This window comes from Somniosus microcephalus, chromosome 8 (genome assembly GCF_052327205.1).
Source record: "Somniosus microcephalus isolate GS21.2 chromosome 8, FLI_Smic_1.0, whole genome shotgun sequence".
NCBI classification, from domain to species: Eukaryota; Metazoa; Chordata; class Chondrichthyes; order Squaliformes; family Somniosidae; genus Somniosus; species Somniosus microcephalus.
The window spans coordinates 45,485,064-45,509,908 of record NC_140994.1 but is presented as its reverse complement, the minus strand read 5'-3'; the positions used below and the strand labels follow the sequence as shown (position 1 = coordinate 45,509,908).

Genomic DNA, 24,845 nt, shown 5'->3' with positions numbered 1-24,845 from the left:
ACAGGTGCTGTGTCACTGTTGCGAAATGTAGGAGCTGGTGGACCCCATTGAGGCTCACGGTGATTACATTTGCGGTGTGTTTGCTGCTAGAGGAACTCAAGCTCCATGTTAAAGAGCTTGAGACCGAGCTTCAGGCACTGCGACACATCAGGGAGGGGGAGAAGTTCCTGGACTCTATGTTTCAGGAGATGGTCACACCTATGAAGTTAATTAATGCAGATGTAGTCTGTGGTCAGGGACAGGACGGTGTGACTATGAGTGAGGAAGGTACAGAGATCCAGGATGTAGTGTTGAAGGAGACGCAGCCCTTGCTCTTGTCAAGCAGGATCGAGGTTCTTACTCCCTGTGAGGATGGGAGCGGGGACTGCAGGGAGGATGAGCAACCTGGCCACAGCACCGTGGTACAGGGGGCCATTCAAGTGGAGGGAGTAAAAAGAAATGTTGTAGTGGTAGGGGATAGTATAATTAGGGGGATAGATAGGGTTCTCTGCAGTAAAGAGCGGGAGTCCCGAAGGCTGTGTTGCCTGCCCGGTGCCAGGGTTACGGACATCTCTTCTGGGCTGGAAAGAAACTTGGAGGGGGAGGATCCAGTTGTCGTGGTCCATGTTGGTACAAACGACATAGATAGGACAAGGAAGACGGTTCTGTTAAAGGAGTATGAGCAGCTAGGGGTCAAATTAAAAAACAGAACCTCAAGGGTAATAATCTCTGTGTTATTACCTGAGCCACGAGCAAATTTGGCTAGGATAAATAAAATTAAAGAGTTAAATGTGTGGCTCAAAGACTGGTGTGGGAGAAATGGGTTTTGCTTCTTGGGACACTGGCACCAGTACTGGGACAGGAGGGAGCTGTTCCATTGGGACGGACTCCACTTGGCCAGTGCTGGGACTAGAGTCCTGGCGAATCATATAACTAGGGCTGTAGAGAGGGCTTTAAACTAATTAGGGGGGGGGGGGGGGGGGAGGTTTCTAGACAGCAAATAATACAAATGACAACAGAGAAGGTCATAGACTTAGGTAGCAGTGGGGTAATTAAAAAACAGAACGTGTCAGGAAGGGACAGAAGGTATGGAGTCAAAAGTAAAGTACTAAAAAGGGAAAAAAACAGGAACTAAGTGTTACAAAACATATTTGAAAGTTCTTTATCTGAATGCACGTAGCATTCGTAACAAAATGAATGAGTTAACGGCACAAATAACGACATATGGGTATGATCTTGTGGCCATTACAGAAACATGGCTGCAGGGTGACCATGACTGGGAATTAAACATACCAGGTTATTTAACAATCAGGAAGGACAGGCAGGAAGGGAGAGGAGGTGGGGTGGCTATGTTAATAAAGGAAGGAATCACTATAATACAGAGAAATGATATTGGGTCAAAGGAGCAGGATAGTGAAACAGTTTGGGTGGAGATAAGGAATAATAAGGGGAAAAAAACACTAGTGGGCGTAGTCTATAGGCCTCCGAACAGTTGCAACTCTGTTGGACGGAGTATTAATCAGGAAATAGTTGAGGCTTGTAATAAGGGAACAGCTATAATTATGGGGGATTTTAATTATCATATTAACTGGACAAATCAAATTGGGCAGGGCAGCCTTGAGGATGAGTTCATTGAGTGTATTAGGGATGGGTTTCTTGAGCAGTATGTAACTGAACCGACCAGGGGGCAAGCAACCTTAGATTTGGTCCTGTGTAATGAGACAGGATTAATTAAAAATGTCCTAGTAAAGGATCCCCTTGGAATGAGTGACCATAACATGGTTGAATTCCATATTCAATTAGAGGGTGAGAAGGTTGGATCTCAAACAAGCGTGCTGAGCTTGAATAAAGGAGACTATGAAGGTATGAGAGCGGAATTGATTAGAGTGGACTGGGAAAATAGATTAAAGGGTAAGACGGTACATGATCAGTGGTGTACATTTAAGGAGTTATTTTACAACTTCCAAAAAATATATATTCCACTGAGGAAAAAAGGGTGTAAGGGTGTAAAAGAAAAGATAGCCATCCGTGGTTAAGTAAAGTAATTAAGGATAGTATCTGACTAAAAACAAGGGCATATAAGGTAGTCATATCTAGTGGGAGGATGGAAGATTGGGAAGTCTTTAAAAGACAGCAAAAAATAACAAAAAGATTGATTAAGAAAGGGAAGATAGATTATGAAAGTAAATTAGCAAAAAATATAAAAACAGACAGCAAAAGTTTCTATAGTTATATAAAAAGAAAAAGGGTGGCTAAAGTAAATGTTGGTCCCTTAGAGGATGAGACCGGGAAATTAATGGTGGGAAACATGGAGATGGCAAAAACGCTGAACAATTTTGTATCAGTCTTTACAGTAGAGGACACTAAGAATATCCCAACACTGGACAAACAGGGGGCTCTAGGGGGGGAGGAACTAAATATGATTAAAATCACTAAGGAAGTGGTACTTGGTAAAATAATGGGACTCAAGGCGGATAAATCCCCTGGACCTGATGGCTTGCATCCTAGGGTCTTGAGGGAAGTGGCGGTAGGGATTGTGGATGCATTGGTAATAATTTTCCAAAACTCCCTGGACTCAGCAAAGGTCCCGGCAGATTGGAAAACTGCTAATGTAACACCCTTATTTAAAAAGGGTAGTAGGCAGAAGGCTGGAAACTATAGACCTGTTAACCTAACATCTGTGGTTGGTAAAAATGTTGGAGTCCATTATTAAGGAGACAGTAACGGGACATTTGGATAAACATAATTTAATAGGACAAACTCAGCATGGTTTCATGAAGGGGAAGTCATGTTTGACAAATTTGCTGGAGTTTTTTGAGGAAGTAACATACAGGGTGGATAAAGGGGAACCAGTGGACGTAGTGTATTTAGACTTCCAAAAGGCATTTGACAAGGTGCCACACAAAAGATTATTGCTCAAGATAAAAAATCACAGGATTCTGGCGTGGGTGGAGGATTGGCTCTCTAACAGAAAGCAGAGAGTTGGGATAAATGGTTCGTTCTCAGATTGGCAACCATTAACTAGTGGTGTTCCGCAGGGGTCAGTGCTGGGTCCCCAACTCTTTACAATCTATATTAACGATTTGGAGGAGGGGACCGAGTGTAACATATCAAAGTTTGCAGATGATACAAAGATGGGACGGAAAGTAGTGAGTGAGGAGGACATAAAAAACCTGCAAAGGGACATAGACAGGCTAAGTAAGTGGGCAGAGAGTTGGCAGATGGAATACAATACTGGAAAGTGTGAGGTTATGCACTTTGGCAGGAAAAATCATAGAGCAAGTTATTATCTTAATGGCAAGAAACTGGAAAGTACTGTAGTACAAAGGGATCTGGGGGTCCTGGTGCACGAAACTCAAAAAGTTAGTATGCAGGTGCAGCAAGTGATCAAGAAGGCCAATGGAATGTTGGCTTTTATTGCTAGGGGGATGGAATATAAAAACAGGGAGGTATTGCTGCAGTTGTACAAGGTATTGGTGAGACTGCACCTGGAATACTGCATACAGTTTTGGTGTCCATACTTAAGAAAAGACATACTTGCTCTCGAGTCAGTACAAAGAAGGTTCACTCGGTTAATCCCGAGGATGAGGGGGTGGTCATATGAGGAGAGGTTGAGTAGATTGGGACTCTACTCATTGGAGTTCAGAAGAATGAGAGGCGATCTTATTGAAACATATAGGCCTAGAAATTCAGTTTGGGCCCGCCAGCTGGCGTGCGCCCAAAAGTTAGCGCTGCGCACGGTGCCAGTTGCGCCCGTGAGATATTCAGTTTCTGCGCCCCAAGTCGGAACCGGGCGCTGTTCCAGGGTGTGCCCGCCTGCGCTTGGGGCGCTGAAACTGAATATCAGCACTCTAGGTGCCGCTGCGCCACCCGATGCGGTGCGGCAGGCTGCGGTACTGCAGGCCTCCTCCTTCTCTTAAGGTGGAGGAGGCTGCAACGGGGAGATCACCACTGGATTGTGCCGGCAAATGCACCCGGCACCGCGGAGAAGTGCCGGGCTTGTGGAAAGCAGCCGACAATGCCGCGGGGGGGGGGGGGGGGTGGGTGGTGGAGGAGGCCGGGGAAGGAGGTGCGGGCAGGCGGCCGCCGAAAAAGCGGCCGGCCGCACCTCCACCTTTATGCGCCCCACTAAGGCTCCGGATGTTAGTAGCGGCCGCCACGGAGGAGGTGGCGGCTACTGAAGATGGGGGTCGGGGCGGTAGTGGGGCGGAACCGGGGCACTGCGTCATCGGTGCCGGCGCAGCGCTACCGGCTACCGCCGCCATTACCGCGGCACTCAATATCAGCGCTACCACCCCTACTGGCGCAAAAGCCCTCTTTGGGCGAAAACTGGGCGCAAAGCCAACTGAATTTCCAGCCCATAAGATTGTGAAGGGGCTTGATCGGGTGGATGCGGTGAGGATGTTCCCAATGATGGGTGAAACTAGAACTAGGGGGCATAATCTTAGAATAAGGGGCTGCTCTTTCAAAACTGAGATGAGGAGAAACTTCTTCACTCAGAGGGTGGTAGGTTTGTGGAATTTGCTGCCCCAGAAAGCTGTGGAAGCTACATCATTAAATAAATTTAAATCAGAAATAGATAGTTTCCTAGAAGTAAAGGGAATTAAGGGTTACGGGGAGCGGGCAGGAAATTGGACATGAGACTAGGTTCGGAATGGTCATGGCCCTGTGGGTAGTGGAGTGGGCCCAGGGGCCGTGTAGCCTAGTTCTGCTCCTACTGTGTTCTAATTCTGTGTTAGATTTCAGGAGATGGTTTTATTCCTGTTCCTGGCTGGGGTGGAGATCGCCTTTACAGAAGGTAAGTACTGTAGAAAATATAGGGACAAAGTGATCTCCTGGAAGAATTTTGATCGCCTAGATGGGTCGGAGAGGAATTTCCCTGATTTTTTTCTCCCAAATTGGCCATTGGGTCTTTTATCTGGTTTTTCGCATCTCCCGGGAGATCACATGGGTTCGGGTGGATGGAGAGTGCTAGAAGATTTGAGGTTAGGATCAGATCAGCCATGATCTTATTGAATGGTGGAGCAGGCTCGAGGGGCCGATTGGCCTACTCCTGCTCCTATTTCTTATGTTCTTATGAGTCAATTACTGCTGTAAGGAGGGATGATATCTTAGCAGGTTCCTCTAATGAGGCCATATGGGTAGAACTTAAAAACAAAAAGGGGGCAAGCACTTTGCTGGGAGTGTACTATAGGTCCCCAAACAGTCAGGGGGAGATAGAGAAGCAGATATGTAGGCAAATCTCAGAGAAGTGTAGAAATAATAGGGTAATAATAGTAGGGGATTTCAACTTCCCCAATATTAACTGGGATAGTCAGAGTGTGAAAGGCTTGGAGGGTGCAGAATTCTTAAAGAGCATCCAGGAGAGCTTTTTGAGCCAGCATGTCGAAAGTCCTACAAGAGAGGGGGCGGTACTGGACCTAATTCTAGGGAATGTAGCCGGGCAAGTGGTAGAAGTGTCAGTAGGAGAGCATTTTGGTGACAGTGGCCATAATTCGGTGAGATTTAAGGTAGTCATGGAAAAGGACAAAGATGGACCGGAAATAAAGGCTCTAAATTGGGGGAAGGATGATTTTAATATAAGGCAGGATCTGGCCAAAGTGGACTGGCATCAGCTACTTGTAGGAAAATCCATATCAGAGCAGTGGCAGTCTTTCAGAAAGGAAAGAGAGAGAGAGAGAGTACAACGCCAACATGTTCCCGTAAAGGTCAAGGGTGGGACCAACAAACCCAGGGAACCCTGGATGTCAAGGGATATACAAGAATGGATTAGGGAAAAAAAGGGAGGCTTTTGGCAGATACAAAGGATTAAAAACAGTGGATGTCCTCGAGGAGTATATAAAGTGTAGGGGGGTACAGGAAACTTTCTGGTATCCGGCACTGATGGGACCGAGCTGGTGCCGTACCATCAAAACTGCCGTAGAAACTAGCACTAATGTTAAAACATACGGAGCTTTTGAGCTCCGTGTGAATCAACAAACCCTGTTGCTTAGCAACAGCTTCAAAACAGTCGGCCGCAGCTTAAAAGCATCTCTGTAGCTAAGCAACAGCTTCAGCTAGACCTTGCAGAGCCTGACTGGAAAAAAAAAGCAACGAGAAGTAAAAAAAACTTATAGGAAATGGCTGCTGAATTTTGCCGGTAGATAGAGCTTTCCGGACATTTAACCTCCGGTTAAACGAAAGTTTCCTGTACTTAAAAAAGAAATTAGGAGAGCGAAGAGGGGGCATGAAAAAACACTGGCGGGCAAAATAAAGGAAAATCCCAAGGTGTTTTATAAGTATATTAAGGGCAAGAGGATAACCAGGGAAATAGTAGGGCCCATTAGGGACCAAAGTGGCAATCTGTGTGTAGAGCCGGAAGATGTGGGTGAGGTTTTAAATGAATATTTTGCATCTGTGTTCACTATGGAGAAGGACGATGGAGGCATAGAAATCAGGCAGGGGAGTTGTGATATACTTGAACAAATTAGTATTGAGGGAGGAGGTACTAGCGGTTTTAGCGGGTTTAAAAGTGGATAAATCCCCAGGCCCAGATAAGATGCATCCCAGGCTGCTGTGTGAGGCAAGGGAGGAGATTGCAGGGGCTCTGACACAAATTTTCAGAACCTCTCTGGCCACAGGGGAGGTGCCAGAGGACTGGAGGACAGCTAACATAGTACCATTATTCAAGAAGGATAGTAGGGATAAACCAGGGAATTACAGGCCAGTGAGCCTAACATCAGTGGTAGGGAAATTATTGGAAAAAATTCTGAGGGACAGAATTAGTCTCCACTTGGAGAGGCAAGGATTAATCAAGGATAGTCAGCATGGCTGTGTCAGGGGAGATCATGTCTAACTAATTTGATTGAATTTTGAGAGGGGGTGACTAGGTGTGTGGATGAGGGTAGTGCAGTTGATGTAGTCTACATGGACTTCAGTAAGGCTTTTGACAAAGTCCTGCATGGGAGACTGGTCAAGAAGGTAAGAGCCCATGGGATCCAGGGCAATTTGGCACATTAGATCAAAAATTGGCTTAGTGGCAGGAGGCAGAGGGTGATGGTCGAAGGTTGTTTTTGTGACTGGAAGCCTGTGTCCAGTGGTGTACCACAGGGATTGGTGCTGGGTCCTTTGCTGTTTGTAGTGTACATTAATGATTTAGATATGAATGTAGGAGGTATGATCAGTAAGTTCGCAGATGATGCGAAAATTGGTGGAGTGGTAAATAGCGAGGAGCGACGATATAGACGGGTTGGTCAGAACAGTGGAAAATGAAATTTAACCCTGAAAAGTGTGAGGTGATGCATTTTGGGAGGACTAGCAGAGCAAGGGAATACACAATGAATGGTAGGACCCTAAGAAGGACAGAGGATCAGAGGGACCTTGGGATGCATGTACATAGATCCCTGAAGGCAGCAGGACAGGTAGATAAGGTGCTTAAAAAGGCATATGGGATACTTGCCTTCATTAGCCGAGGTATAGTATAAAAGAGCAGGGAGGTTATGATGGAGCTGTACAAAATGCTAGTTAGGCCACAGCTGGAATACTGTGTGCAGTTCTGGTCACCACACTATAGGAAGGATATGATTGCATTGGAGAGGGTGCAGAGAAGCTTCACCAGGATGTTACCTGGGCTGGAGCACTTCAGCTATGAAGAGAGACTGGACAGGCTGGGGTTGTTTTCCTTAGAGCAGAGAAGGCTGAGGGGGACCTGATTGAGGTGTACAAAATTATGAGGGGCATAGATAGGGTAGATAGAAAGGAACTTTTCCCCTTAGTAGATGGGTCAATAACCAGGGGGAATAGTTTCAAGGTAAGGGGCAGGAGGTTTAGAGGGGATTTGAGGAAAAAATTTTCACCCAGAGGGTGGTTGGAATCTGGAACTCACTGCCTGAAAGGGTGGTGGAGGCAGGAACCCTCTCAACATTCAAGAAGCATTTAGATGAGCACTTGAAACGCCATAGAATACAAGGCTATGGACCAAGTGCTGGAAAATGGGATTAGAATAGATAGGGCTTGATGGCCGGCGTGGACACGATGGGCCGAAGAACCTCTTTCTGTGACTCTAAATACTGTGGGCAGGAGTTCCTAACCTAAAGATAGGGTAGGAGCTTTGGATTGCCACTTAGGAGGAGGTAGTTGGGGATGGTGCTGAGGAAAGACAGAAGCAGTGATTTGGGGATGAGAGGGGCAGGGGTGTGGCGGGGGGAGCGGAGCGAAGCGAAAAGGAGGTAAAGGAACTGGAGAGAAGCTGCCTTCAGCTCTATGGTCAGTAAGAATAGCTTTGAATCTCCTATTCCTTATTGTGCAATTTTGTTAATAAAGGAAAATACATATCAACTTTCTCCCAGCAATAGATTATTTGCGACTACTGGCAAAAAGAAGATTTAAAATACAAAAAAAAATCATTTCCAAATGATAAGGGGGAACAAAGGCTTGGGCTCAAGTGGCAAAAGGTGATTTGAGGACTGTTATCAGAAAGTTCTTCTTCATGCAGAGAGTGATCAACGCGTGTGAAAAGGACTTCCAGATAAAGTAATGGAGGCAGAAACCCTATAATCAGTTAAGAAACAACGGGGGGTTTTCAGGGTCTTTCTGGGTGGATGAATTAAGATGGGCCAAATACCCTTCCCCATTTGAGAGTATTTTGTGAAATTAAGTAATTTGTCCCTTCCATTTTATATGAAGAGAATTGGGATGCCCATCTTCATTACAGATTCCAAATTACTGAAAAATGCATCTAATACAGGAAACTCTTTTTTATCTGGCACCGATGGGACTGGCGTGGTGCCAGTTGATCAAAAAGTCTGGATTACAGAGAGGTATACTTACCAAAGTACGAGAGCCCCGTACACGGCCACAGGTGCAGGAGCCCCGGTTACACAGCACTTGTGCAGGAGTCCCGGTTACACAGCCACAGATCCAGGAATCCCTGTTGCACGGCCACAGCTGCAGGAACCCCGGTTACACGGCGACAGGTCCAGGAACCCCGGTTACACGACCACTAATATACAGTAAAACTTACCTGAACCTACTCCTGAATTTTGCCGGTTAAGAGAGGTTTCCGGATATTGAAGTGCCGGTTAAAAGAGAGTTTCCTGTACATGGTTAAAAATCTAAATTTTCTCGGGGAGCCATGCCCTCAAATAAATCACCCAAGAAAATAAATGTTTCGCCTTCAATACTTGCATCCCTCCTCTTGGGTTATCTTAATCTGCAGTAGAATAAGGGGACACAGGATCAAGCTAGTAAAAGGTACTTCAGGACTGTTTCATGTACATGTGCTTATTTTTCCCTCCAATAAAAGTAAAGGAATGTTGGGTTTATCTAAGGCTCAAGTTACTAGCCCAAGTCTCCCTGCATTTTTAGGAGAAAATGTCCAAGTCCCCTCGCCACTGGTGGGAGACCTATTGGAAAACACTGATCTTGCTTGTCCGACAAGCTGCCTGCTGTATATGAGACCCTACAAGTGTTGTGGTGGCTCAGATAATTTCACCCTTAGTGTAATTACTTGTTTTCACATGTCATAGGCTTTTTTTCTTAGCCATCAGCTTTTGCTACTTTTCTAGGTTGGCATGTACGCACTAACAGAATTCTATTCCACCACAATCTTAACCTCATGGCCTGGCATATCCCTCACTCTACCATTACCACCAAGCCAGGGGACCAACCCTGGTTCAACGACGAGTGTAGAAGAGCATGCCAGGAGCAGCACCAGGCGTACATAAAAATGAGGTGCCAACCTGGGGAAACTGCAACACAGGACTACATGCATGCTACAAAGCGGAAGCAGCATGCTATAGACAGGGCTAAGCGATCCCACAATCAACGGATCAGATCAAAGCTCTGCAGTCCTGCCACATCCAGTCGTGAATGGTGGTGGACCATTAAACAACTAACGGGAGGAGGAAGCTCCAAGAATATCCCCATCCTCAATGATGGTGGAGCCCAGCACGTGAGTGCAAAAGACAAGACTGAAGCGTTTGCAACCAACTTCAGCTAGCCGAGTGGATGATCCATATCGGCCTACTCCCGAGGTCCCCACCATCACAGAAGCCATTCTTCAGCCAATTCGATTCACTCCACGTGATATCAAGAAATGGCTGAGCGCACTGGATACAGCAAAGGCTATGGGCCCCGACAAAATCCCGGCTATCGTTCTGTGCTCCAGAACTAGCCGCGCCTCTAGCCAAGCTGTTCCAGTACAGCTACAACACTGGCATCTATCCGACAATGTGGAAAACTGCCCTGCTTTTTGTGGACAGGACATAAAACTGGACAAATCCAACCTGGCCAATTATCGCCCCATCAGTCTACTCTCAATCATCAGCAAAGTGATGGAAGGTGTCATCGACAGTGCTATCAAGCGGCACTTATTCACCAATAACCTGCTCACTGATGCCCAGTTTGGGTTCTGCCAAGGCCACTCAGCTCCCGACCTCATTGCAGCCTTGGTCTAAACATGGACAAAGGAGTTGAATTCCAGAGGTGAGGTGAGAGTGACTGCCCTTGACACCAAGGCAGCAATTGACCGAGTCTGGCATCAAGGAGCCCTAGTAAAACTGAAGTCAATAGGAATCAGGGGGAAAACGCTCCACTGGCTGGAGTCATACCTAGCACAGAGGAAGATGGTTGTGGTGGTTGAAAGTCAATCATCAAAGCCCCAGAACATCACTCCAGGAGTTCCTCAGGGCAGTGTCCTAGGCCCAACCATCTTCAGCTGCTTCGTCAATGACCTTCCCTCCAACATAAGGTCAGAAATGGGGATGTTCGCTGATGACTGCAGTGTTCAGCGCCATTCGCAACTCCACAGATAAAGAAGTCCATGCCCGCATGCAACAAGACCTGGATGACGTTCAGGCTTGGGCTGATTAAGTGGCAGGTAACATTCGCACCACAGAAGTGCCAGGCAATGACTATCTCCAACAAGCGAGAGTCTAACCATCTCCCCATGACATTCAATGGCATTACCATCGCCGAATCCCCCACTATCAACATCCTGGGGGGGTCACCATTGACCAGAACCTTAACTGGACCAGCCACATAAATACTGTGGCAACAAGAGCAGGACAGAGGCTAGGTATTCTGTGGTGAGTGTCTCACCTCCTGGCTCCCCAAAGCCTTCCAACCATCTACAAGGCACAAGTAAGGAGTGTGATGGAATACTCTCCATTTGCCTGGATGAGTGCAGCTCCAACAACACTCAAGAAGCTCAACGCCATCCAGGGCAAAGCAGCCCGCTTGATTGGCACCCCCATCCACCACCTTAAACATTCACTCCCTCCACCACCAGCGTACCATGGCTGCAGTGTGTACCATCTACAAGATGCACTGCAGCAACTCGCCAAGGCTTCTTCGGCAGCACCTCCCAAACCCGCGACCTCTTCCACCTAGAAGGACAAGGGCAGCAGCCGCATGGGAACACCACCACCTCGAAGTTCCCCTCCACGTCACACCATCCTGACTTAGAAGTATATCGCCAATCCTTCATTGTCGCTGGGTCATAATCCTGGAACACCCTACCGAACAGCACTGTGGGAGTACCTTCACCACACGGACTGCAGTGGTTCAAGGCGGCGGCTCACCACCACCTTCTCAAGGGCAACTAGGGATGGGCAATGAATGCTGGCATTGCCAGCGACGCCCTGATCCCATAAAAAAACGAATAAAAAAACTCAGGTTACGTTACAGAGCATGCGTTAATTCAGACATATAAGTTAAGGGGTAAATAGGAAAAGGGTGTAAATAGCATAAGAGTATGTTTTACAATGTTTGAATAGATATATAGAATTGATCATAATAAATTATTTTGAGGACCTTTTCTTAGTGTGACAGAGAAACGAATGTCCAGCTTGAAAACTTCACTGTAACAAAGTAAGGTGGGAGGAGGCTCATGTGGAGCATAAATACCGGCAGAGACCTGATGGGCTGAATGGCCTGTTTCTGTGCTGTAAAATTCTATGTAATTCTATGTGCTAACCTATGTAAATTACAGTAAATTATGAGCATGTTAGTTTAAATTTTCAGTATTTGCTACATAAAATATTTCAAAATTAAGGTATATTGGGCTGAACAAATAACAAGCAACATACTGTATTGTATTAATATTAAAATGATAAGCTTTAAATTGTGAATAAAACCTAATTTTTGTTTAAGCCACGATTTAAAAATATTCAAACCATACACAGTACTCATTTTGCAAAACTGATTATTGCTTAGCATAAGTTTTAAAAATGAAATACTAAATTATTTAAGAAAAAAATGACATTTGGCACTTCAAGATTTACAATCATTTCAATGGGATGAACAATTGTTGCTTCGCCAAAAGAGAAATTACATAGAAAAAAGATCAAAAAGTATGAAATTTTCATCAAGTATTTTTAATAAATTGAAAAGTAGCCTTTTAATTATAAGCTGTAATATGTGATCTTGGATTACCAATGTGTCCTCTTGGAAAATAGCACATAACAAAAAGTAAAATAATGTAATTTTAAAGTTACTAGAAGTAACTTACAATAACCATGACATTTTTCAAGCAACACATTACAGATATATATATCTATCTTGAAAATTGAAAGTGATCACTGCACTGACAAAACCAGCCAGATTTCCTCACCTTCTGTCAATTCATGGTGGGTAGGCAGCCTTCACAATTTTCTCTTGAAAATTTAGATGTTCACTAGTTCAAATTGAAAACTGAGTACTGTACTACACTCGGCAATCTGAAACATTTTCTGAATGTCAATGTGTCACCAACTCAGCCATGCAATGCATTCACCCAGTGCAACATCATTCGAGTATTCATAATAACATGCTGCTTCTCATGTGATGCTGGTATAATCCATTTCTACAGATTAACATTTAGTGGACCTGAATTATGGACGAATAAATTTTGATGCAAAGGGTACATTGCATTTTCTAACTTACAACTAGGACATGCAAGATTTACAGTAATCTAACAGTAAATTTACAGTATTAAAACTATGTTTGAAGTAGTGCCAAACTTCACAGTACACTCATGATTTAAGATTTAGCCAAATATATATGGCCTGATAGCTTTTACTGATATTAGATCTATATTCTCTTTTATCATATACCTTGACTCAAGAGATGCTGAACAAAGAGTTAATTATTTCAATTCCTGGACATAAGGATATCTAAAATTTCAATGCTTTATTTTATAACTACTGGAAATAAATAAGCATTAAAAATACACCATGTTTATATATCCCTTATTAATATATAAATCTAATGCTATGTATGACCAGCACCAAAAATACCAGGAAGAGTTTTGAAAAATATCTGAAAATATGACTGCAGTAGATCAAAATATATTATGGGGATATTCATGTACTTCTTTAGGATGGCAAATTCATCAACAAACTGTAAAGATAAAATATCACCACAAATACATATTTTCTACTTTTCACAGACCATTTTAAAAGTACATAATTTAAATTTGCCGTGCCTATTTATGCATGCTAATTCATAATATTGAATATTCATACTAGAACAGCTATTTCCATTGCCAATTAACCCGCATCAAGTCCCACACCCATCACCCTTGTGCTCACTGACCGACATTGGCTCCCAGTCCACCAATGCCTTTAATTTTAAAGTTCTCATTCTTGTGTTCAGATCTTTCCATGGTACCACCTCTCCCTATCCCTGTAACCTCCTCCAGCCCTACAACCATCTAAGAACTCTGCGTTCCTCCAAATCTGAACTCTTGCGCATCCCATGCTCCATTCGCCCCACCATTGGTGGTCGTGTCTTCAGCCATCTAGGACCTATGCTCTGGAATTCCCTCCCTAAATCTCTGTCTCTCCACTCCTTTAAGACCCTCCTTAAAACCTACCTCTTTGACCAAGCTTTTATTCACCTTTCCTAATACTGTATCTCCTTGTTTGGCTGAATGTCAATTTTTATCTTATTATGCTCCTGTGACGCATCTTGTGATGTTTACCTACGTGAAAGGCACTATGTAAATACAAGTTGGTGTTTGTTTTATCCTCATTTATAAACATATTAAAAAAATCATGCAAATATATTTGAGAAAAATACTTTGCATGTACTAACTTTCTGAAATCTACATAGAAGAAAAAAATACAAAAGCTTGCTGCTCCATCAAAATTGGCGATTAAATATGGGTAGCACTGGAGTTATCCAACTGATATTTTCAGGAACAACATAGTAATGCTATAACCTGTGGTTGCAATGTTGAGAGGGAGAATATGGGTTTAATTCATTCTCCCAAAGAATTTAGCTGATATGAACTCAAATGTGTTTAGCAGGGATACAATAGGCAGAGTTCCTCCAGGCATCTCCTACTGGTCAAAGATGTCATTACCTGGAAGCAGGCCAGAAGCATAGAGACACGTAAATACAATAGAAAGTAAAAATACAGAAAATTGAGGGTGGCTACCCTTCAATGGAGGTATATACCCGCAATAAAAAACATTAAAAATAAATCCATTTTGAATATAGTTGAAAATGTTATGTTTAATATATTCAGTTATAAAATCCTGTGCTATCTTGCCAGGTTCTTGAAAATGATTCTTTGCTCAGTCTTGTACAACGTTTTTTGAAAACATTATCTGAGCAACTGTCAGCACCATTTGAGAGATAATAAGCTTTAAATTATGCAAATTAGTGTGTTTTAAGTCAAAACAGCTTCTGAATGCTACATATGAAAGGGAAAATACAATGTTGAAGTCGATGGTTCATACAAAGATGTCTAAATTCAGATACAAAAATCACATCTTAGAGATAAATAGTAATGGCCTTTCCTTCATTAAATGCAAATGCATAAGTTAACCTTTTGTATGTACTTTGTGTACCTATAGTTTTATTCAATAACTTTAGAAGGAATTCATTACCTCAACACTGTGCTGGTCTTGTCTGTCCCTTTGTATTATGTATCTATAAAAGCACTGAGCAACTCAAAATATAGTAGACAAACAGGATTTTTTTTGGCAAATGGAAATAATGGCAAAGTTAAGATTTAAGTTTAATATGTGTTGACTCAAAAAAAAATAGAAATGTTTGGAAAAAAAATAATATTGAAGAATAAGCATCAAACCTGCCAAGGTATTGCTGATGATGCAGCAGCACCACAAAAGTAAATGTGCTTATTGCACCAACACAGCTGGTTTGACAGTTACTTTTAGGTTCATGGAAAGAGAAAAATCTATATTAGAGAATGTATAAGGGCTTCATTATGGTTTGGCTCCTGTCTAACTAGTTCACGTGTATGTATACTGCAAAATAATTATAAATTATGACTGTTATAACATTCATCTATGCCATAATCATCTTGAGGTTTGTGGTATAATGCTGCAGTTAGTTATTCATAACACAACACATTTTCTTTCCCACCAATTTTCTTCCCATTACTTGGGAATATTTCTGATTCTGAACTAGAGAAACATATATGTGGCTAGGCTATTAAAACTTCTGTAAAATGAGTACCAGTATATTAAACAAATGAATTAAAGTTTTTCTGTTGATAGTGTAGTCAAAATCTTCTTCACACCAGTCTCATAAATGAAAAGTGAACTAACTCTTACCCGAATAAATGAAGGAAAGCCTTGACCATAATATCCAACTGCAAAATAATCCGGTTTTGCTCGTATCACTCTAACAATGTTCTCATAGAATTGGGCTTGCTTTTGCTGCAAAAGTGATCCACAAAGTAATTCGAATGATTAACAGCTCACACAAGCAAAAAATAATTACAAAGTATTTGGCATGATCTGCCATTTAATGTCTTACCAGCAATTCACTGAGCTGTTCGTAATCAAACAGCTCATTTTCATATTGTTCTGCAAGTTCTTTGCCTAAAGAAATGGCCTCCTCCCACATCTGATAAACAAGAGAGAATGCAACACAAAGCAGAAGTACTTAATATTTTCTAATTACTTATTACTTAATACTCTCTATGCACTCAGCAGTTATGTCAAGGTTAGTATGTTCCACTTCAATAATTTTTTATGCTAGCAAAGATTCTGATTATTTGCACCCAAAGAATTGTGCAGTCATGTATTTACTCTGAATGATTAGAATGTGAAAGTTCTGAACGTCCATTCTCACTACTTTCACTGCCCAAGAATAACATGAATTCTGGAATCATTGTACACTTAGAAGAACTCAGTTGCCTTTCAACCTGCCCATGGCAAAGAAACATCCTGGATTCACATGATGCTGTTGACTTGCAGAGCATGCATGCATTCCTCAGTTTACCATCAGAAGATTAGACTTAAATTTCACAAAAACAGAAAGGTTTGGGGCTAGGGGGTTGGGAGTTTGGAGATCAGGAGTTGCGGGGGTTGACAGATCAGGGATGTGGGTTGGGAGATCGAGCCGCAGGGCGGAAGGTCAGAGATCGGGAGTTGGACATCTTGGGGTGAGGATCGGGAGGGCCTTTTAATGTGAAGTCGATAGGAGCACTCCTGTTCCTCTCGGTATCACATTCAGGTAGGTTACTTGCCTTCTTTGTTGCAGGCATTCCATTGGGCTGGCTTTCCTGAGTGCAGCCCGCGATAGCACTGGCTACCTCAAGGCAAACCAATGCTGCAACAGTGACCTCAAGCAGGAATTAGACCCCTTATTTGCATATTGAAAGGTTCTAACGCCTGCTTCAGGACTGGGTAATGGATGCCTCTCGTTTGTCCTCACCCAATATGGCGGGTGGCGTATTTCCAACCGGAAGTGTGTCAATGCTTCCTATCTGCCATTTTGGGGCCTTCGTAGGCTGTGTAGCCCCTGAAAAACAGGCGTTACGCAGCCCAATTTCTTGATTAGTGAATATCATGAGGATATGAGAATGTACATTTCCTTAATGGTTTTAATGGAATATATATCCAATGCCATGCTGTTTAAAAGAACTTACAAATTAATCTGCACAGAATTTTTTTTTAATGTGAACAATTTAACTTATTTGATTAGATTTGCTGGCCAACTTTTTCTTTTGCTTCTGCATGGCTGCTGAGTTGGTGTTTATATACACATAGACTGATAGGCCATTCTATCGCATTACATGGTGTATTAAAACAAACAGAGCATTTACCAAGTTCAGCAAAATATAATGAAGATTTTGTTATTGATTGATAACTCATTCTTTCTGGAGGGACATGCAGAGATATGCTGTTTCATGTAAACTCATTTTTGAAAAGAAACCTATTAACTGATGAGCAGGGCCACTGAAAAATTGTGTTCTTATTACAGAATCCAAGAATCCATGTCCCCCACCCCAGCCCAAGTGAAAAGTGCCCTACTCCAATCCGTGTCTCTGATTTGCTAATTCATAAGATTGAGTACTGATACATGCAATGGGTAGAAATTCCTGATCCTGTGATAGCTTTGTGCAATCCGGAATTCCCACCAAACTGTGCAGCAGAATTCCATCCTTGGAGAAGCAGTTGGCAGGAGCTGGGATCGACGATAAAGGATGAATCTAGGAAAATAGAAGCTGTAAACTGGAGAGAAGAGGGCAAGAATAATTTCAATATGAACTATGTGGGGAGTGAGGAGGTGTGAAAGCAGAGTACTAGCTTTAGGGCAGGGTGAACTGGTAGAGAGGGGTGGAGCTGCTAGTATAAGGTGGGCTTAGGGGGAGCAGAGAAGAAAATGATCAGTGTGCAGTGGGATGAAGAGGGGGGATGAGTGCAAGAGTAACTGGGAAGATGGGGGGTTGGGGGGGTGGAGGGAGTGAGAGAAGGCTATATTTAATGAAACAATTTAATAAACATATTTAGCAACAGAAAAGACCAATACATAACTACAATAGCCCACAATTTCTCCACAAGGGAAGAATCCTGACATTTTTGGCACGGTATTCCAGTTTTCCAATAGCCCTGCTGATAAGGAACTTCTTAAAACAGTAAAGTAGTTCAAGGGTTCATCGAATATTTAAAATATGTGAAGTCAATAGATTAGCCAATATACAATTAACAAGTACGCCATTATCTTCACATGCAACATAAAAAAATTTGAAAAAAAAATGATGTAGTAAAGTGCACATAAAAATAGAAGACATGACCTTTAAAGACATTAAATTGTTAATGTTATTATACAATCAATGAAAAATTGTGTGATTATGATTATGTCGGTGTTGGCAGTTGAACAAATGAGACAGTTAAAAAAACTAGTCTGATCCAGTACAAAATTGCGTGGGAAGAATATAAGTATTTTAATTAGCATAATTTAGCTCCATGGAAGCAGAGCCTGTTAAATGTCCCAAGAACAAGGGGCTTTTAACTCTAACACTGTATCTATTGGATGCAGATTGAAGTAAAAATATCAATTTATGAATAATACAATTAGCAGATATCATTAATTATCAAAGTATACTGCACTTTAGTTTTTGTAATAATTCTGTGTTACAGAACATAGTTGCTTTAGCTACAGGGCTCTTAAATGCTAACATGATGTCTTCCCTGGGCACAAAGGTCAGGATAAAAGAGTGGAAACCTGGATGGCTGGGTCTCCATCCCTTTAAATTACTGTGGGAATTCTGGGGGTTGGCTGGGAGGGCAGAGCTTGGCTTGCACCTGTAGTAGGTGCAGACCAATCGGAGCAATGCAAATGAGTTGGATGGGGAAATATCCAGCCTCTCACCTCACTTTCAGGATCCAATGCTGGGAGGGCACCACGGCGCAGATGCACGCAGAGAACATGGTACTGTGACTTCCCCCCGAAATTTGAAAATTCGCAGCATCCGTGGGGTACTGGGGGCAGGCTGAAAATTGCAAGGTAGGAATTCTTTTAAACATCCTCCCTCCCAGATGTTACATCTAGTCAGGACTTCTAACTGCCGATCTCAACAACAACAACTTGTATTTATATAGCACCTTTAACGTAGTAAAACGTCCCAAGGCGCTGCACAGGAGTATTATAAGACAAAAAATTTGACACCGAGCCACATAAGGAGAAATTAGGGTAGGTGATCAAAAGCTTGGTCAAAGAGGTAGGTTTTAAGAAGCATCTTAAAGGAGGAAAGAGAGGTAGTGAGGAGGAGAGGTTTAGGTCGGGATTCCCAGAACTTAGGGCCTAGGCAACAGAAGGCACGGCCACCAATGGTTGAGCGATTATAATCAGGGATGCTCAAGAGGGCAGAATTGGAGGAGCGTAGATATCTCAGGGTGGGGGGGGGGGGGGGGAAGCAGGGGGGTGGGGCTGAAGGAGATTACAGAGACAGGGAGGGGCGAGGCCATGGAGGGATTTGAAAACAAGGTAGAGAATTTTGAAATCGAGGCGCTGTTTAACCGGGAGCCAATGTAGGTCAGCGAGCACAGGGGTGATGGGCAAACGGGACTTGGTGCGAGTTAGGACACAGGCAGACGAGTTTTGGATGACCTCAAGCTTACGTAGGGTAGAATGTGGGATGCCAGCCAAGAGTGCGTTGGAATAGTCAAGTCTAGAGGTAACAAAAGCATGGATGAGGGTTTCAGCAGCGGATGAGCTGAGGCAAGGGCGGAGATGGGTGATGTTACGGAGGTGGAAGTAGGCGGTCCTTGTTATGCTGCGGAAGCTCATTTCAGGGTCAAATATGACACCAAGGTTGTGAACAGTGTGGTTCAGCCTCAGACAGATGTTAGGGAGAGGGATGGAGTCAGTGGCTAGGGAATGGAGTTTGTGGCAGGGACCGAAAACAATGGCTTTGGTCTTCCCAATATTTAATTGGAGAAAATTTCTGCTCATCCAGAACTGTATGTCGTACAAGCAGTCTGACAATTTAGAGACCGTGGAGGGGGCCGAGAGAAAAGGTAGTGAGGTAGAGCTGGGTGTTGTCAGCATACATGTGGAAACCGACGCTAGATCTCCACTAGCAGTTAGATGTTCCTGACCTGTGAGGCCTCCAGCTGTGGCTCACTTTCCTGCCCCTTCTGCCAGTGCTAGGCCCTGCCAAGAGGAGGCTTGTATTCAGAAAGATGTGCTGTGGGGGGGGGGGGGGGGTGGAATAGGAAATGTAGGTGCTCCTGGAACTGGACAAGATACGTTTTTTTGGGCACACAGCCTTTCAGATGTATTTAGTTTGGAAATGAGTTGGATTAGGCTTGCTCAGAAGTGAGAGAATTCTATTCAAATGGCATACAGCTGAAGGGCTGTAATAATAGTGGGGTGTTTTCTGCTTCTAGATCTAGAACATTAATGCTCCTATTTTTTGTTTCTAACTGTTAACATTTTACCATGTGAAATCCCTTGTGTTTTCCACTGGGAGCAATCTTTCATCACTTGGATGTACATGTCAACACTAGAAATCTAGCCAATCTTGACTAACATATGATAGTGCTAGTTTCAAAATGTTAAAGTGGCTTAACAGCTATTTAACTAGTATATATTACACTATCTATCAATGTTAAGGCAGCTGCAGCAAGTGCAATTTTGGACTACTATGTCTGAGCCACAAATTCAAGAGTTTATTTCACAGACAGGGCTCCATCTCAACTTATGGATGCAGTGCTTGAATGGAGAGAAGCTCTTTTTGGGTCAGTCGGAGTTCAACACCGAGACCACATGTTAGTATGCCTGACAGGAGGTTTCTGACAGCGTGAACACAGACTTTCTGCCGCACTTACGCTGGCGAATGAGGCCGTAGAATTTTGCTGCAAAACAAGTATGTATCTGGCATACTTGAATTTACTGATTACTTAGTCTGGATATTTTGGAAGAGTATGATATAATTTTTTATGCAATACATCATTTTATATAAAAGCTTTTCTGTGGTATTTGCAAAAGGTTTTGCCTGGTGACTCAACAGTATTATGTCAGACCTATAAGCTAGGGAATCAATATGAATATTGTAATTGAAAACATTGTCTTTGCAATGACATTATTTTATATTGATACAGCATTACAAAATCATTGTACCTTTCCTTTATCAAAGTAATGGATAATTTCCTGGTAAAGCTGTTCTTTCAGTTGTCCTTGGGTCTGTGCTTGGTATCCATCTCTCTGATTCAGGTGAGCTGCGCATGGCTGTTCAGACCACTTAACAAAAAATAGCAACAAAAGAATAGTATGATTTTATATATATTTACATATACATTTCTACACTGGTCAACATCAACTAGATCACTGCACCATCGACATTTACAGCATAGAAGGAAGCAATTCAGCTCACTGTGTTTGTGGCATTGCTAGACCAGTTCAAACCTAATTTATTCTTTTCCTTAAAAGGTCTAATGGTCTTTGCCTCAACTACTCCCTGTGGCAATGTAATTCATATTCCAACAACAGTACTTTGATTTGCAATTTGGTAGAAAAGGCCATCAAACCTAGTAACTCTCATAAAGCAAATCATTTACATCAATAGCAAGATCAGAAAATATAACCTATCAAGTGCCCGTTATAACAGCTGGCAAACTGAGGGTTAAGCACTTAATGAACAAAACTGACTTGCTTTTTTTCTTCGGAGATACAGTTCATTCTCCTGTAGATTGCCCAATGACATTGTGAATGTCATCATCAAATGTAGCTTAAAATAACTGGCACAACACTGCAATTCTCCTCATACCACCCCTAATATGCATTGCCAATGCTATCACAACATATACCCTACTGATCTCCAAGAAGTAGTTTTACCATTTGTTCTTTTGTGCATCCGACAATTTGCCCTTAATTTTATTTTTTAAACTTATGCTGCAGTTGCATTGTTTTCTTCTGATGAACAGAGCTGACCCTGCAGCTCTTTCAATCAGGAGATAAAGCCGCAGTATATTCCACTGTGTTTGAGTTTTCAGTGTACATTCAAGGAGCAAGCAAATAGCATAATTCAGTGCTCCTCCTGCACATTGCTTCACAAATTGAACCAAGTACAGTATGGGAGCACTTCTTTTTAAATGCTAACTAACTATTCAAATCACTTGATTTGTTTGGGTGAAAAACATTTTTTTTTGCATATTACCTGTTTAACTTTTAGCTTCATATGCTACAAAAGAAAATGTAAAAGGGTTTAGACCTAGCTTCCTTCAGCACAGAAGGACTGCATGTATGCATGCGTCAGTGTGTTTATCAGCTGTGATATAAAGTATCTGAGGGGGAAGGGCTAAAATTGCTATTAATGAATTATTCATATTAGATGCTAGCAGTAAAATATAAAATAAGCAGTCACGATTTGGAAAAAAGGATCTAGCAGTATTTAAGGGCTGCTCTTGTTGTAGATGATGATAAAATGTGGGAATAAATTGCTACTTAACGCACCTGATCAATTAAAAAATAGTACTGCATTTCGTACGAGTGGAATTGGAAGATTATAATCCATAAATCTGATGGGTTAAAACAAATATAAGATATGGTGCTAAAATAAAAATTGTACATTTATGGGAATAAAAGGCAAGATTGTGTGATTAAAGAAATGGAAGTTTGAGTGATCCAGATCATACAAGAGCAAAATAAATGGGCCTTCTCTTAATCCCAGTTCTTACAAATTAGAAATGGGTAGTCAGGAACACATCATTATGTCAAAGTTGTGGAGTATAGGAATCAATATAGCCAATAGTAATACGAAACTTTCGGCAAGTTGATGCGCTATCAATCACTCAAAAGACTGAGGTTAAGCGAGTAACTAACAGGCTTTTATTAACAAGAGAATGAAGGTGTGCCTCGAGTGGTCGGCCAGTCCAGAATACAGAGGGACTGTGGAGCAGTCACCTTTATACCTGGACTCGTGGGAGGAGTCAGCCGAGGCATGTACAGACATGTACATAGTGGAATACAAACAGTGGTTTACCACACAAGTAACCATGAAATAATATCTGCACATCAGCACTTTAACTTAATCTGGAAATGTATTTACTCAGGCAGTAGAGGGAAAAGATAGGAAGCAGATCAAAGTCGTAACAGAACTGCTAAAGCCCACTTGCTTTTCAATAGCTGGAGATAAATCTAGAGCAGTGGAGTAATCAGCATATACAGGAAATCAAACACATAGGGGTCGATTTTCATTGACCCGTGGAGTCAGGATTGGAGGCATGCGGGGGGTTAAAGTCCTGAATTCGGGGGTCCCGACACCATCCCGCCCCCCAACCCACCTCCATGTAAGTTTCAAAGGAGGCGGGTACCCGCCCCGCACTGGGACCCACCTACCCGAGGCAGGAAGGGATTAGTGCCAATTAACTGCCTGTTAACAGGTAATTAACAGGCAGTTTTTAGCCTAATCCCTATTTTAAAGCTTGAAGTGTGGGATTCCCGACGGCTCCAAACCATGCCAAGTTAGAGGAGTCGGGTTGAAGGACTTGAAGGGGTCGAGATGTCAGTGTTCAGGTGAGTGATGGGTGCATGAGTGCAAAGGTAAGTGTGTTTGGTGTGTCCAAAGTGTGTAAAGAAGTTTAAATTACCTGTACTTACCTTTTCAGCTTTCCTTCCTCTAGGTTTCGGGAGTCCATCATTTAACCGGCACAGAAAGCAGAATGGCTGCAATATGTCAAAAGTGATAGCCTGCAGCTTTCTGTGCCGGTGAGATTTCTAACTGAGTCTGTGTAGAAGGACTCAGGTTAGAAGTAAGACTGTCAGTGTTTGACAGCTTCAAACAGCTGTGAAACACTGATATTTCATCTGTCAAATCGTCTTGACAGATGAAATTTCAGTCTGTGACGTCACCTGTTGCTGGGTGGCCCTTAATTGGCCTGCTGAGCCCGCTGGGCGGGCTCAACAAGGTCAATCAAGTTAAAATTGCGTGGATTGGCCGCATCTCGATGGAGGCGGGACTACAACCCCGAAAGTTGTAGTCCCGCCTCCCTCCCGACTTCTGAATGAAAATCACCCCCAAACAATCTCAACACCATGTTACAGAGCAGAAATTTGGGGGGCGAATTTCCCACTGGAGGCGAGATGCAGGCGGGTTTCAGTTTGGGTGGGTTTGAAAAAATTGCGATTTTCCCCTGATTGGCCACTTGATTTCAGAGGTGTGGGATGCCCTTGGTCAATTTGTGTTTTGGGACTGAAACTCACCTCTGCTGACATCACTTTTCCAGCCTGATTTTAGGGTTTCTTGCTGCCTTTGATCATTCCACAGGATTTCTGCCTATGCTGCAACATATTCTGAGAAACTACTATGTCCAATTCCAAGGCAAGGGCCTCCCCGAGGCTCTCGGATGAGGTGCTGCAAATGTTGTTTGAGGGGGTAACAGCTAGCAGGGAGGTGCTCTTCCACTCATCGCGGAGGAAGAGGCCTCCCAAAGAAACCAAGGATGTGTGGGTCCAGCTGGCAAAGGATATAACCTCCAGATCTGTGTGCAGATTGGGTGAATGTCTCTGTGTACTGATGAAATGCCATCCCTGTTGGAAAGCATTAAAATGATTTGATGCCAAAATATTGGCGTTATGGCATCTGTTCTTTTGCCTTAGGCAGCTCCACATTGAGGGCTCCGCCACACTTGAATTGTCAGGTTGGTGGCCAGAGAGTCATGTCCATTGTCAATGATGTCTTAAGATGGAGCCAAGGACATGTGTCAACTTGGGTAACCTATGCAAATCTGTCCAGGATAAGTTCATCCCTTGCATCACAGGCAGCCATGTGCTCGCGTGCTGCCACTGCTGCTGGTCGATACATCGGCACTCTGACCTCCTCCTGCTCCTCCTCCGAATCTGAGTTCCATGGTGAAAGAAAACAAATGATTCCCATGCTGCTTGCAGATGCCTCCATTGGGGAAGCACTCATTGCAAGCAGGGAGAGGGTCTTCCAAGGAGGTCCCACAGTTGATAAGATTCAAGCTGCAGCACCTCTGACTTCGGAAGGCCTTCTAAAAGTGCTCAAAGACCTTTTAAAGCAAAGTTCTGCCACCTGCAACTAATCCCTGATGAAATAAACGATTTAATGTTGGACTTGCAGCTGTGAGGAGACCACCCACTAGTCAACCCGCCAGGTTTAGCTGGCATGGTTTAGGAGG

The 24,845-nt window shown here is 43.1% G+C and overlaps 1 protein-coding gene across 5 annotated transcripts in view; it reads right to left on the bottom strand.

Moving 5' to 3' along the window:
• dock1 (dedicator of cytokinesis 1) overlaps positions 1–24,845 on the bottom strand; it is a 712,419-nt gene that overhangs the window by 128,562 nt on the left and 559,012 nt on the right. For all 5 annotated transcript variants that reach the window (XM_085994680.1, XM_085994678.1, XM_085994676.1 and 2 more), the window contains 3 exons: positions 20,827–20,946; positions 15,730–15,819; positions 15,525–15,629 (listed from right to left, as the gene is read on the bottom strand). In XM_085994680.1, coding sequence (XP_085850806.1) covers positions 15,525–15,629; positions 15,730–15,819; positions 20,827–20,946 — 315 coding nt within the window. The remainder of the gene's footprint in view (positions 1–15,524; positions 15,630–15,729; positions 15,820–20,826; positions 20,947–24,845) is intronic.